At 31.8% G+C, this 14,375-nt stretch overlaps 1 protein-coding gene across 12 annotated transcripts in view; it reads right to left on the reverse strand.

The window, feature by feature from the left end:
• IKZF2 (IKAROS family zinc finger 2) overlaps nucleotides 1-14,375 on the reverse strand; it is a 150,744-nt gene that overhangs the window by 45,190 nt on the left and 91,179 nt on the right. For 11 of the 12 annotated variants that reach the window (XM_027589811.2, XM_027589807.2, XM_027589812.2 and 8 more), the window contains 2 exons: nucleotides 9,537-9,803; nucleotides 3,157-3,324 (listed from right to left, as the gene is read on the reverse strand). In XM_027589811.2, coding sequence (XP_027445612.1) covers nucleotides 3,157-3,324; nucleotides 9,537-9,803 — 435 coding nt within the window. The remainder of the gene's footprint in view (nucleotides 1-3,156; nucleotides 3,325-9,536; nucleotides 9,804-14,375) is intronic. The other variant, XM_027589814.2, reaches the window with a different exon arrangement.

Consider the following 14,375-nt stretch of genomic DNA (forward strand, 5'->3'; position numbering starts at 1 on the left):
TCACAGCCCTAGACTTAAAGATAGCAAACTAAAACTGAAAGATGTCATGGGGATTCCTACCACACACCCATTTATACTGTTTATTAGGCTAACGCAAGCTAGAGGGTTCTGTGGATGCATGTAGTCTTAATCACATCAAAATGCCAACTACAGATGCAGTTCTAGCTGTAATATCTTTACTGGCACATACTAACCTATAACATAGCCCCTGATACCAGGTATGGAGATACTGACTTAACAATTTCTTTGGAAAGTAATTCCTTATCAACAGATAATCTGAAGCACTTTGCCTTCACATTGCAGGGACAGCATATTTTTATTATCTTAGCTTAAGGCTAGGTCAACTGTTCTGTTATAATACAGTCCAAAGAAATCTTGTTCATCTTGACATCCCACAGAACATCAAGTTGGAACATTATATTCACGGTACTGACTGGACATGGTGAGCAGGAAGTAGTAAATACCTGAGATGCCTCAGTAAGATATATGCTAGACGACAGGAGATAATTGCCCAGAAAGTTCAGAGAAGCACAGCATTAGTGAAATGTTATGGGTTTGGTGGTCAAGACATGTTGAATTAGGTCCTCTTTAATAAATGAAAATGGCTGCACTTTGCACATTTCACCATGAAGAAGGAGGCACAGTTTGTATGCTGCTCTGACGTATGGGCTAGGTGCCCAAGGGAAGACTCTTTCCACCAGGGATCAGAGTTCTGGAACTGTCATTTTGGACTACTCCCTGGCTATCTGGGGCATCTCAAGCTGCTAAACTAAGAGGGAGAGAAGTGGGCTATTGGTTGGCAACTTTTCCAGACTACCAAGATGGTTTTGGATTGTTGCTATGTTTGGAACTCAGGAGATTCACTGGGGTACCTCTTTTAAAAAATGTGCCCAATAATCCTGGTTACTGAAAAACTGCAGTAATCCAAGGAAAACAGGACCATCAAATCCTCAGAATTTGTAGAAATTAAGGTTTGGGTCACTCATCAGATAAAGAATCCTTTTTCAGCTCAGGTGCTAAAAAAAGAGGGTGAGAGTAAGAGAAAGATGGATTTGGTAGCAGAAGAAGAAAGCTATAATGATCAATTTGGGCTTTCTGAACAAATTGGAGAGGCACGGACTTTAGCAGCTATGTTTTATGCTGTATCTATTACAAAAAGCATTGGCAATGGCAAATATTTTAGGTTACAGTGAGAAGTATAACTGAATTCATATCACCTGTTGATGATGCAGTAGCTGGATGACACCCTCCTTACTCGCTCCATTAAACTCTTTAATTAGCCAGCAAATTGCAAAATAATAGCATGATTACAATTACAGGGTCCATGTCTTTATTTTTTTGAACCTCAAAGTAGCAGTATATTTATTTACAAAATATGCAATTTCACAGAAACAGCTTCACTATACACACAAACTTGATAATTACACAGAACCATGTAAGTGTTGTCAAGTGTCTGGCCTGGTGAAAGCCAATGGGAATGGCCTACTTTTGGAGTAACGTATTTCTCATTCCTCACTTCATTAGCCACCAACCAGGAAACTCTAATGAGTCATGACTGATTTACAAAAAAGATGATGATTGCAACTGCCCAGTTCAACAGAAACAAAAACCAAGGTGTCATCTTAGACACCACCCACACGGATGGATGTGTTAAAAGAACAAAAAGGAAATCAAGGCAACACAAACTGAGTTATCAAAAGCCTTCCAGAGAGGTTGAGCTTTGAAGGCACTGAACCTTCTAAGGGCAATATAGCAATCCCAGGTACAGTAACATGTATACATTAAACTATGATATTAAAAGTAACACAACTTTGTAAAGAATGAAATCGATGTTTAAAGTTATATTTTTTGCTGAACTTCATGTAATAGATAATGTTCATGAAAATTTATGCTTTATACAATCCATGGTCAATTCAATAATGCTTTAATAAGCCAGAGTACATGGCTAGCTAAAGGAATTAACTGTCACATCTTAAAAACATCCTTCAATAAAGAATAATTTTTATAATAAAGATGTAATTTTCATAGCATGATGTAAAATAAAATATAAAATGTCATAGTTGGAAATAAGGGAATTGCTTTGAATCAAGGAGGAAAGTAACTATATATACTTAAAATATTTTGTATTTATATTTGCATTCATTTCATTTTTCTATAACTGCTCCAAATTTACAATTTAATGTCTAAAATAGTTTACACATTTCACATTCATGTTAAAAACCAAGTAAAGCCTTAAGGATTAATAGGGAAAATGTAAAAAAAGATAATACAAGCATTACCCCACAATCCACAGCACTCTCTAATACAATTTGTCAATGTAGATGAAAATATCACTTCCATCATATCTTCATATTAAAATTAAATTTTAATATGTCATTATGGACAGAAGGAGGATATAAAACTGGCTTGAGAGTATTCTATATTAATTTTCCACCTTTAACTTCTTGGTTATGGCAATTCATGCTAAAAGTCAAATGAGATTCATTCAGATTTCTAATCATTCTTGCTCTTTTATGTACTATATTCTAGCATTTTAAAAATATCACACTTATTCTAGATTTTTAATGATGATTTATGAAGAGAGAAAAGTTCAGAGAAAATCCAATGACTATATTTTGAGAATTAAAGAAACAAGGTGCATTTAAATGAAATATAAAATACTCTAACAGCCAATTTTTTAATGAGCATAATATTTTCAAGTTTAAAAATAGCGACATTTGATTTCCCACTGAGGTCCCAGCCTGGGCACTGTAACAGTTGAAAAATATCACAGCTTTCATCTCCTCTATGGTAATATTAGCATGTAACTATGACATTTTACTAGATTTTCCATTATCCTGGATTAACCATAATTACTGAATAATTATAAAATAAAAAATCAGAGAGAATCTACAGAGTAGTTGTCTCCTTACTTCAAGAGCTTGAAATAAGAGACTCTTCCATTGACAGTGCTACTTTTTGCCAAGTCTGTAAGTCTAAAAAAACGAAGGGCCATATGCATCTTGCAAAATTTATCAGTTATTCAATGTACACAAAAATATTGTCTAGCTCATTCCTAGCTATATACCACAGCTATAAGTTATTCTGTATTATTCTATAATGCTTTCCTGAATTCTTATATTTTAGCTTTTTTCTCAAAGACTCAGTGACACTTACCAGAGTGGGTCCTGAGGTGTCCTGTGAGGGCGTCCCTTCTTCTACAGGCATAGCTACAAAAAGGACATTTGAACGGCTTCTCTCCAGAGTGTAACTTTATGTGTCTCAAAAGGTTGCCCTTCTGAGTGAAAGAAGCTCCACACTGGTTACAGTGGAAGGGACGTTCACCTGCCGAAAGGAAAAGAGGTAGGAAAGATCAAGTAGGTTATGTGGAAGGGACTGATCTGTACGCTATTAACTGGGGCCAGTTCTTTGTGCTGAGAATATTCTTCTCCCCCTTCAGACTTCTAAATCTTTATCTTCCTAAAATTTGCTAATACTGAAGCCTTCAACTTTAGGTAAAGTGCAGATTCCTCTCTTCATATAAATTTTACAGGATTCTTGTCACTGACTCAAAAGAATCAGCAATAGCATTGACCACTGTTTGAACAACTAAGTGCCATCACTTTACTGACTTTATTGGTAGCTTTATATAGAATATTTCAAACCTTATAATGATACTAATTAGGCATCTATAATTTCAGTTTGCAAATGAAGAACCTGAAGTTCAAGTATCAAGGTATCTGATAGTTACAGAGCTAATAAGTACTTAAACTGATATGAATCTTGCTTAGTTGGACTACAAAATCTTGCTCTATTGTACCATGCTATCTCTTTTAAAATTACAGAAATTTTGAATTTGACTTGGAAGGGGTCTTTAGTCTAACTCTCCGATTTAGCTGATAATTTTCTTTCTGGGTGCCAGGTTACAAAGTTCATCATCACAAAATCTCCCAAAATTAGCCCAGGCCCAGGTCTCATTTCTAGTCACTAACAGTGAAAACTTTGGCAAAATTTCCTGATATAAACAGGGAAAATTCAAAGAAAATTATTCATCCAGATATTTCCTGTATATTCTTTTTGTTGTGAAAATAATTTGAAATATTTTCTCTCTTTTTTCCTATTATTGGATACTGCTATAAAACTGTTTAAGCCAGAATTATCAGTCTATTGTCATCAACTGGCTGTCACCAAGGTCACTGAACATAAAAACATGTAGTTGGGGAAGCAGTAAAATTATTAAGTAGGGTCAAACCATGAAGAAAATACTATCATTTTAAGTTTGCTGATCTCTAAAGATATTCATGAACTAAACTATAAATTAATATATAAATAGTACAAAATAGTAAAGCTCAAATTTTAGGACGGAAATAAAATAATTTAAAAATTCACTTTTGGTTTAACGGGGCTATTTCTGTACTTGAGGTTAGATGATTATAATTTTAATACTTAAACATTTATACTGAATTCTCATGTTTTATATCTTTAACTGAAACATTTGAAAATAGTGAATAATGAAACCTCAATATTTTGGGGAGGCTTTTAATTAATGCAAACTCAATGATTCTTTCTATTAAAGGAAGCCAGAAGTCATAAAGAAGATAAACTGGCCATTTTCTTGCAGTTGCCACTGCACATTCTATCATATAGATTTGTTATAAAACCTAAAGAAATTAAAAATTGATATATCAGGTGTGTCTCAAATTCTGTACTACTTGCTCATTTTGGAACTTTATGAGACACATACCCCCAAAAATGTAATCTTTGTGTTCGTGTAGTAAGGCTGTTTGTTTTTCTTACAAAATCTGGAGATCTGAACTACATTTATAAAAAGTCCTTGTACTAGTGTATTAAGTTGAAAAAAAAATGTTAAAGTTACCTTAAATTTGATCTTATTTCACTTGATTCATTTGATGAAACTGACAAATTAAATCAACACTAAGTACAGCTTAAAAGAGCAATACTTTACTGAAAAACACCTATATGAAGTCTTACAAACTAAATTTTTAAAATAAATCTAAATTTGGTAAATCTTTACACACACACTTCCATGACAATTTGTTGACTTTTTTTTTTCCCAATGAAATAGCAGTCTACAGCTCTTTAAAATCAGGAATTTCTACTTCCCATCCCTGCCATGGAATTATTAATAAAAAAGAAGGATGCACTTTCTTCATGAGAATTTTTATACTGTAGGAAAATAGCAAATGCAAATTATACTTTTCACTCCAAATACTTGATTTTACTTTGGAAATCTATGTAGGGTCTTCCAGGCAAGTAACAAATTAGTATGCAATTACTTCAAAATGAATTAAATTAGTTTGGTGAACAAAAACATTTGAAATCATGTTTGCCTTTAGAAAATACTCCTGTAACATGCTAACTTAGATTTTCATTAAGCCTCCTAAAATTGAAATATTTAAAAATTCCTAATTTGGAGTACTGAATTTGTCATACCAAGTAATGCTAATCAAAAAAGAAAAAATAATAAGGATAACTCTCTTTAAAAAGAATTTTAAAATTCATCTAATTGAGTTTTTGAGGCTGACAGGGTAATTTTGTTTTTACATTTACAAAATATTCCAGATATCTTCAAATATTTTTAATAGAATTACTTCTGAATTTATATGATCATCCTTAAAGAGGCAGGAGAAATGAAAAGGGGTCTAGGTATATCAGGAAATACTGTCTGTCACTGAGTATGTCTTAGTGTGGAGACATTTGCTGACTATATTCCCATGGCCATGGGATATAAAGAAAGGCATGATGAAGGTTAACAAACCATGTTCCTGTTTTGGTAAGAGGAAAGGGGCAATGATAATAATGTACTTTGATTTCAGCTGGATGAAGCTTTGAGAAATATTGATCTGCTTTACATGAATTAAATCTTGAATTGGGATTATGAGATATGTGTAAAATGAGCTGATATTTAAGTAAAAGGTTCATATATTGTGTCTGTGCCTTGAAACAATGCATCTCAATTATTTTTTAAATAATTTGCTTTTTCTTTAACAAATAGGCTGAATCAACTAGTCCTTTTCGAGTAAGTTTAGACTTTGCCTAAAGAAATATATTAATCATGTTCTTATTCAGAAATAAAGAAAAGTAAACTTCGAGAAAACACCACAAATGTACTAAACACACTATACAGTATAATCCAATTGAAAAAATCAAATAGGTTATTGTATCTGTGATAACTAATTCCCCCATGGGTGGGTACAAAAGTCTGGATTAACAACTGTGAATCCAGGAGAACAATTAATATGTGGCCATGCTATCATTCATTTCCATTCTTAATCTGCTTTTTGTTATGTTTTGGTTAGATTTTTTATAAAAAAATCTGCTCAAGGACCTTTTTTAGTTATTCCCAGAATGAAGTTATCTATTTTTATTTTGAAATAAATTATATTTCATTATTTTATGTACTTTCATAAACACATATTTCTAGATCTGTGTTTAAATATTCAACTGAAATACAAGTATACACGCATCAGTTTGCTTTGGTGAATCAAAGACAGAGGGTGTTCCTGTGTTGGATGGAGCAACCACCTACAAATATGAAAAATCCCAGTATTTGTTGAGAAGGCCTTGGAGCAAAAGAATGGTTCCATAAAGCTACAATATACACAGAGTTACAAAGATGGGAGTACTCTACTCCAAAGAAGGGCAAGGTTAAGGATAGTCTATATTTATAATGGTCCACATCAATTCATGTTTAAGCATGAATTGATTTACTACCCCTACTTCTTTTATTCTGCCTGTATCACAGTGAAGAGTGCCTGGAGTATCCGATGACAATATTACCTGATTACCTACTGCAGTAACAACAACAAGAAATAACACCAACCCATTTATAAGACACTAGAATTGGCACTTTAGTAGAGTTTGAAAGAGAGAGAAGAAGTGAATTAGATACGATACTCCACGTCATCTTAGTAAACTGGGTGGTGGTTGTGTATATTTTTATACTATCAATTTTATATTGGATATTCTATGACACACAAACATGTTTCCCAAAGGCTTTATAAGGATTTAAGACAGTGCCTTTTAAACTAGCTATAAATAATTGGTGAGAGGGGGGAATTCTGAAATGAAGACAGTAGTTCATGGCATTGATGAGAAAACATTTGGTTAATACTAGATCCTGACCACATTTTTTTCAATGTAGTTTAAATTAAAACAAAACAAAACAAAACAAAACATACAAATAGACTTTCTGTTCTCGAAGAGTACTAAAATGGAGTGGAAAAGGTCATGACCCATTCAGATGTATAAACTGGGTTATCAGAAATACATATAAAAATAGCTACTTTAAAGATACATCACAATTTCAAGGTCAATAAATGTGGCAGATATCCCAAGCTCCTCTATGAATGGCTATTTAACAGAAACTTCCCAGATCTGAGGAAAGCGTAATTTTTATAATACTCCAATAAACATTCATTAACAATAAAAGTTCATGAAGTTACAAGAGGACTTTAGTTATTTTGTCCATTCTTGCCTTTACTAGTTAATTCCATATTCATAGAAGTTGTGGAAATCTGTATAACTATTTAGAAACATCTTCCATGTCAATTTGATGATTTTCAGAATCAGAATAATTCAACTGTACTATGGTAGTAAATATTAAATAAGCAGTAGAGTCAGTATGTAATCACTCTTGTGTTTACAAACTAACAATCCTCATGAAAATCACTGCAAATACAGTGAAACATTGATTAACCTAAATATTCAAGAGAGCACACTCAGGTTCTTTAAATTTTCTTGACTCAGACCATAAAAGGTTTATTAGAAATCTTACAAAAAATTGTTGTTAGTATACTTTTTAGCCTTAAAATGTACACTATATGCAATTCAACTGAAAAGTCATTAGACTACTTTTGTTCAGTTTATATGTTACTAGTTACACAACTGAATGGGTGTTATCTACCTCAATATAATCACTGTGAGATAATGAATACATTCTAACTTGGTAGAACTCTTCTTTTAGAACTGCAGTTAACATTACTTCATGAGCAGAGATGAAAAGTAGACTCATTATTTTACAGTCTTTTCCTATTTTTCTTATAAAATACCAAACTTGATCTTTTAACTTTTCTAGAATAATTTTTTTTAATTAAGGTAAAAAAATCTACACTAGTAATATTATATTTATATTATTTATAAAAATATGCTGTTTAAAGAGGAAATTAAAAATAAAACCAAAAGTAAACATGTAACTGTAGAGTTAGAATAAGGGTACAGGTTCCAAACCTGATGATTTTGATTAAGATAACATTGATTTTAATGTGTAACTTCTTACTATAATTTTTAAGCCTTATAATCATATCTCATCATTAAATGTTGGTGCAGTGAGATACCAAGTACAGTATATATTTGAACAAAACCAGTCTGGGCATCAGGAAACCTTGGTTTTAGCCTCACAATGCCCTTAACTACATAAGGGATAATGGACAAATCACTTGACTGTTTGGGGTTTCAGTTTCTTCATGTGTAAATGAGAGATTTGGGCTACAAAGACTTCAGTGTACCTCACATCTCTCATGTTTTAAGCACCTACTAATTAAACTGATTTATCTCTCTTCCAAAGAGAAACATATTTTAAAACTCTGAGAGTATTAGTGATTAATATTTTGCTATATAATACTACTTTGCATTATAGTTAAAGGTACCATCTTTAAATCAATTTTCATATGAACTTAAAACTTTAAGAGTCAACCATCTGCCTTTCTTACACATAATCTCATTTCTGTATTTTTTTTAAATTAAAAAACTTTTTTTTTTCATTTTGCCAAAGGATTTGGAGAGATTTAAATAAGGCCTTCTCCTCATCTAGCTGGTTTTTTTTACATTACTCAAATGTCTAAAAGTATATATTATATTAATCAGAATCCTCTTTCCTCACCCTGTTCCATGATTACATATTCTTACCAGCATACCCACCACTCTTCACTATACTGTACCCTACATATCTCTTTGCAGGAGTTATAATAAAAAAAAAAATTTTTTTTCTCACTGAATTTAAATGCATTATATACTAAGAAGATAGTAACATCCTCAACTAGGAAAGTATCTGCCTAATACAGAGACCCATGGTAGGCAGAGATTGATTGGAAACTGTATTCCAAGAAGTTAACCAGATAAGGTGAAAATGATCCACCTCTATATAAATGCATGAGTACCATTTTATAGTATAAACTCTTAGCTAGCAAACTATATTACCTACCCATGGGTATGGTAAAATATGTATAGAAACACAAAAAGATTAAGTTACACAATGAGATTCTCCTATACCTTTTGAACCCTTATCATATTATTGCTATATTAAGAACTGTGGAAACTGAATCCCAAACTTCTTTTCTGATATGCTATTCAGATTTGAAGGCTGGAAGTCAAGACCCAGGCTACTCTCTGCTTTTCAGCAATCCAATACTAGCAGAATTCTGAAAAGGTAGTTTCACCACTGCCACCCCTGAATAAAAAGGAAAGAGAATAGATGTCAGGTAATATCAACATCAGATGTCACAGGCAGTCATCAGGTTATTCTTTCAGCTGCTTACCAGTGTGACTCCTTTTATGTACCATAAGCACATTGGGCCCAATGCAAACCATGCCACAGACGTCACATTTCAGTTTACCATTCGGAAGCCGGATTCCTCCCTCGCCTTGAAGCTCCTGGACTTTCCTGTTGTCAGCCACCTCGCTGCTCTCAATTAGGGGTTCTTCTAGGCCGCTACCTTCATCATGGCCCCTGATCTCATCTTCACGGCTCAGGGGTTTCCTGTCACACTCTTCATCACTCTGCATTTCTAGCTTTACTGAATTTGCTGTAATTTAAAAAAGAAGAAATGAAGGCATTTTAAATGCAGGTTATGTGTTGTCATCTACATCTCTTCTCCACCCAGTGCCATTCTATGAACGTGGATGGAAATCACCAATGCAATGTTAATACATACTGTGCTCGAAAATATTTTAGCGACTTTGCCATCAAAGTGAAGATGGCTCAAAAAACCTCTAGGTAAACAGAATGACACTTCATTTGTACACACATTTCTTTCTTCAACTTAGTTATATAGTTTTTTAATATTTTTAAAATTTTATTTTATTATGTTAGTCACTATACATTACATCATTAGTTTCTGATGTAGTGTTCCATGATTCCTTGTTTGCATATAACACCCAGTGCTCCATTCAATACGTGCCCTCCTTAATACCCATCCCCTTCGTTATATATTTTTAAAGCAAGTCCTTAATTCTGGTATTGGCTTATGGTTTTGTCACTACTGAGACTCAGCATTATGTATGAGACAAGATTAGATATTGCTTAACCCACTGAGCCATGCTTCTTAACAATCATATATATATATATTTATACATATACAAAATACACATACAATCATGTGTGTATATATATATATATACACACACACACACAGACACACACATTGTTTCACATCAGAATACTTGTATAAACCTGCTTCAAAACTGAGCAAGAGAAACAACTTGGGATCTTAATCTAGCAAATGTCTTAGATGCATGAAGGCATACTGTCAAGGCAAATATCCTAAAATCAGATTAAAAACATATATTCAATGAAGAGCTATATAAATGTAGGGCAGAGTGCACAGACTTCATATGCTCTTAATCTACTCTTTATTTTTTTATACGAAGAAAATTCTCTATGGAACATATTAGTCTGCAAATCAAAGTATTCCAACTTTAATCTATGCACACCAAAAAGCAGTGAATGACAGGAATGGCATAGCATGCATGCACGCACTTGTGACTGTTAAGAAATTTAATGCCTTCTGTTTGCTGTTTTTGGATCATCCCACAGAAAAGTTGGAATTTTGTTAGCACAGCCCTCATTCTGGATTCCTGACAAAGTCTTTTCACAAAGCAGAAACAGGCTTTAAATGAATACCAGCTTTTTATCCCCTGATCTTGAAAATTTCTTAAGAAATCATATCAAAGTTCCTGAGCAAAACAAATTATTTGGTACTACTTGAATGGAGGAAATACATTCATAAAAAGGAAGTAAGTTCTTTTTACTGTAATTTTCTTAGAGAAACCACACATTCTGTGATTTGTCATTAGTATTTAAACAGGTAGTGCTATCAAAATGGCTCTTCCCCTGCTCCCCTCCCTTGGAACTCCCCTAAGAATAGAGGCAACATGGTACAAAATGAGATCACTGTATTTAGCCCACAGACTGGCTCTGACATTTATTAGCAGTAGAAACTTGAATTAATTATTTAATATCTGATTTTTTTGTCTTTTGTTTGCAAAGTAGATATAAATTCAAACTACAAAATGAAGTTTAAGTAGAATAGTTCAGCTATTAGGAGTGAGGATCCTGTAACCAGACTGCCTGGATTTGAATACCAGCTCTGGCACTCATTAGAAGCAGTGTCACATTTTATAAGATACTTAAGTCCCTCGTGTACTTCATAAAATGAGGACGACAAGGGTACCACTTTCTCAGGCTGATGTGAGCATTAAGTGAGCAAATACAGAAAATGGGCTTACCTATTATTTTTCTGGTGACAGTGCTCTATTTTTTCCATGTTTTGTGAAGATCAATTATATAGTATGTAAACTACTCTGAGATCTACAAAAGAGTATATAGGCTTCTTGGCCCCATTTCTAATAGAAAATCTACTACACTGAGTTTTATCCTATTTACAAATCAGTACCACTTTACCAGTTTTTGAGAAGAGTAGACACCATACTTTATCTATCTTAATTTTGCCAACATGCTCAAAAATTGTGTGGAATCTAGGAAGTGTTCAGGCAGTATTCACCGTGGTGTTTTAGTAAATTAAGAATTTTCTTTCTTTAGAATTGTTTTATATGTTTAAAAAAATCCATGAACACAGCAGAGAAAAATTAAAGGATAAAAAATGAAAATTAAGTCCTTTTCTACTCAAAGTTCACCCCTAAATTCTGGTCTCAAAAGCAACTATTATCCTCATTTTCTAATTCAGAAGTGTGTGTGTGTGTGTGTGTGTGTGTGTGTGTGTAGATGGTCTCTCTTTACACAAATTGGAATGTATAATTTACCTGACCTTAACTTTGCTTTCTTCATTTAATATCTGTTTAATTTTTCCATATTAGTAGACAGAAACCCACACTATTCTTTCTAACAGCTGCATAGAATCTATTTTATCAACATAATTTATTCCTAGGCTTTATCAATAAAATTTAAGATTACTATTATAGCTATTATTATATAATATCACATTGAACTGTCAATCTATTAGATAAAAACTGGTATTTTACTATAGATTTTAATCTGCATTTTTTATGGGTGAAATTGAGCATCTATGTCTATACTTAAATGTTTGGGGGTTTTTTGGGAGCTGTCTATGAAAGTTATTTGCCCATTTTCTACTAGGTTGTTGGTTTTTTCTCACTGAATTTAAATGCATTATATACTAAGGAACTTAGCTCCATGTTTGTTATGTTTTGCAAATGTTGGATTATCTTATCACTCAAGGGTATTTGAATTTTAAAGTTTTCAATTGTAGTTTCTAGATTCTGTATTTTGCTTCAATAAGTTTTTCCATACTCCAAGAAATTTTCCATGTTTTTTTTTCTGGGAATGAAAATTATTCTAATCAAAGTAAAACACTAATTTTTATCCTATGTAGTCCCATATTTCATTCATAATTCTCATTTAAAGAAAAAGTTAAGAAAAATTAAAAGTATGACTTTATATAACATAACTTCATATATTAATCTGTGAGCAAACTGTCCCACATATTTAAATGATGTACTAGAGATTATAAACTGCACAGCAATGTCATCACTGATATTCCTGAACTGGTCGACATCTGATAAACTGCATTTAATGAGTGTAAAGTCTACCAGCATTCCATTTCAGGAATTGAAGAAATGTATCTTAAAAGAGTAGGTCTGAGTCTGAAACTTATGGGCCTCTTAAATTTCAAAACAGCACTAAATTATGAAAAATATGACTTGATGTTATATTAAATGATCGCCTTTTCCCTAGTGAGAAGATTATAATATGGACATCAAAATTTAATAACTAACATGGGTAAAATGTCATTTAAAAATTATTGGATATTAAAATTATAGTTAGAACTTTGTATCCACAGAGGAATATAATTGAAGTGAGTATCCAAAAAAGTATACATTTGTTAGAATTAAAATACAGAAGAAATGGTAAACTTTAGCAATCTTTACTCTAACAATATTATACTCTAAAGAATTATGTTTATCACATATGAATGTACATACTATTGCTATAGTAAATATAGTAATTTATATTCATTGATATAGTAAATCAATAAATGCAACACATTTTTAGTATATATATATCATAGATGAAATTTTCCATTAATATGATGTCTTATGTACAAACAAAATCCCATCATAATGAATTTTTAGTCTGCTTTACTAAAATTAGGTTGAAATTTAGGATAAAAAGCAATTAGTCTTTGAATTTCAATTGTTAAATAGAAAAAATTTCCTTACTCAAATATAAAAGAAATTTTCTCACAATTTATTTTCACTATTTAAGATGTTTCTAAATAATGCAGATTACTGTATTTTAACTCATTAATGATTAAACTTAAGTGTTCAGTAAATTTACGTATACTCTAAATTACAATTCATATATCAATGGAAGAATTGTATTATTTGTAGCTATAATATATAAAACTACTATAACTATTAATCATTGTATAATATTCATAGTATATTTGTTATCAAATTTTCACTCTTCATTATATGGTATTTCTTTTACAATTTGGTAACAGGAAAACATTCTCATAAATGGGCTAATTTCTCTGAAGAGGAGAATTTGTTAGTGTGAGTGGGATGAAATCTTGTTATTATAATCTCAACACCAAGAATTATTTTTCAGGCTGTTTCCTTGATATGCCTGAATTTTACATTCTTCTTTTCATATCTATAGGAATTTACATACATTACTATATAATGACAAACTATTTAGTAAGAACAATATTTTGTAAGAACAAATTATTAGCAATGAAAAGGGGATGTGAAAGAAGATTTTAATTGATCAGTTTGTTCCATTATTCAATATTGTAGTCACAAATAACTTATATAGATACTTGAATATTTTAATGAACAAAATAAAGATGTTTAAATTACATATTTTTAAGTTACAGGAGATAATATGATTTTACAGTTTAAAAAAAGGACAAGTCAAATTTAAAGTATTTATGATGAAGAAAAAGTAATTATTATATATATATATTAAGTTGACTAGGAGATTCATGAACACAGGTAAAATAATAGTTAGTAAAAAAGAATTTTATGATCAATTTTGCATAGAAGAAGCTTTGAATATATTTCAGGACAAAAAGTACATTTAGCTTTAAGCAAAAAGTTGCTTCAAAATGCAAACA

This window comes from Zalophus californianus, chromosome 3 (assembly GCF_009762305.2).
Source record: "Zalophus californianus isolate mZalCal1 chromosome 3, mZalCal1.pri.v2, whole genome shotgun sequence".
Lineage (NCBI taxonomy): Eukaryota > Metazoa > Chordata > Mammalia > Carnivora > Otariidae > Zalophus > Zalophus californianus.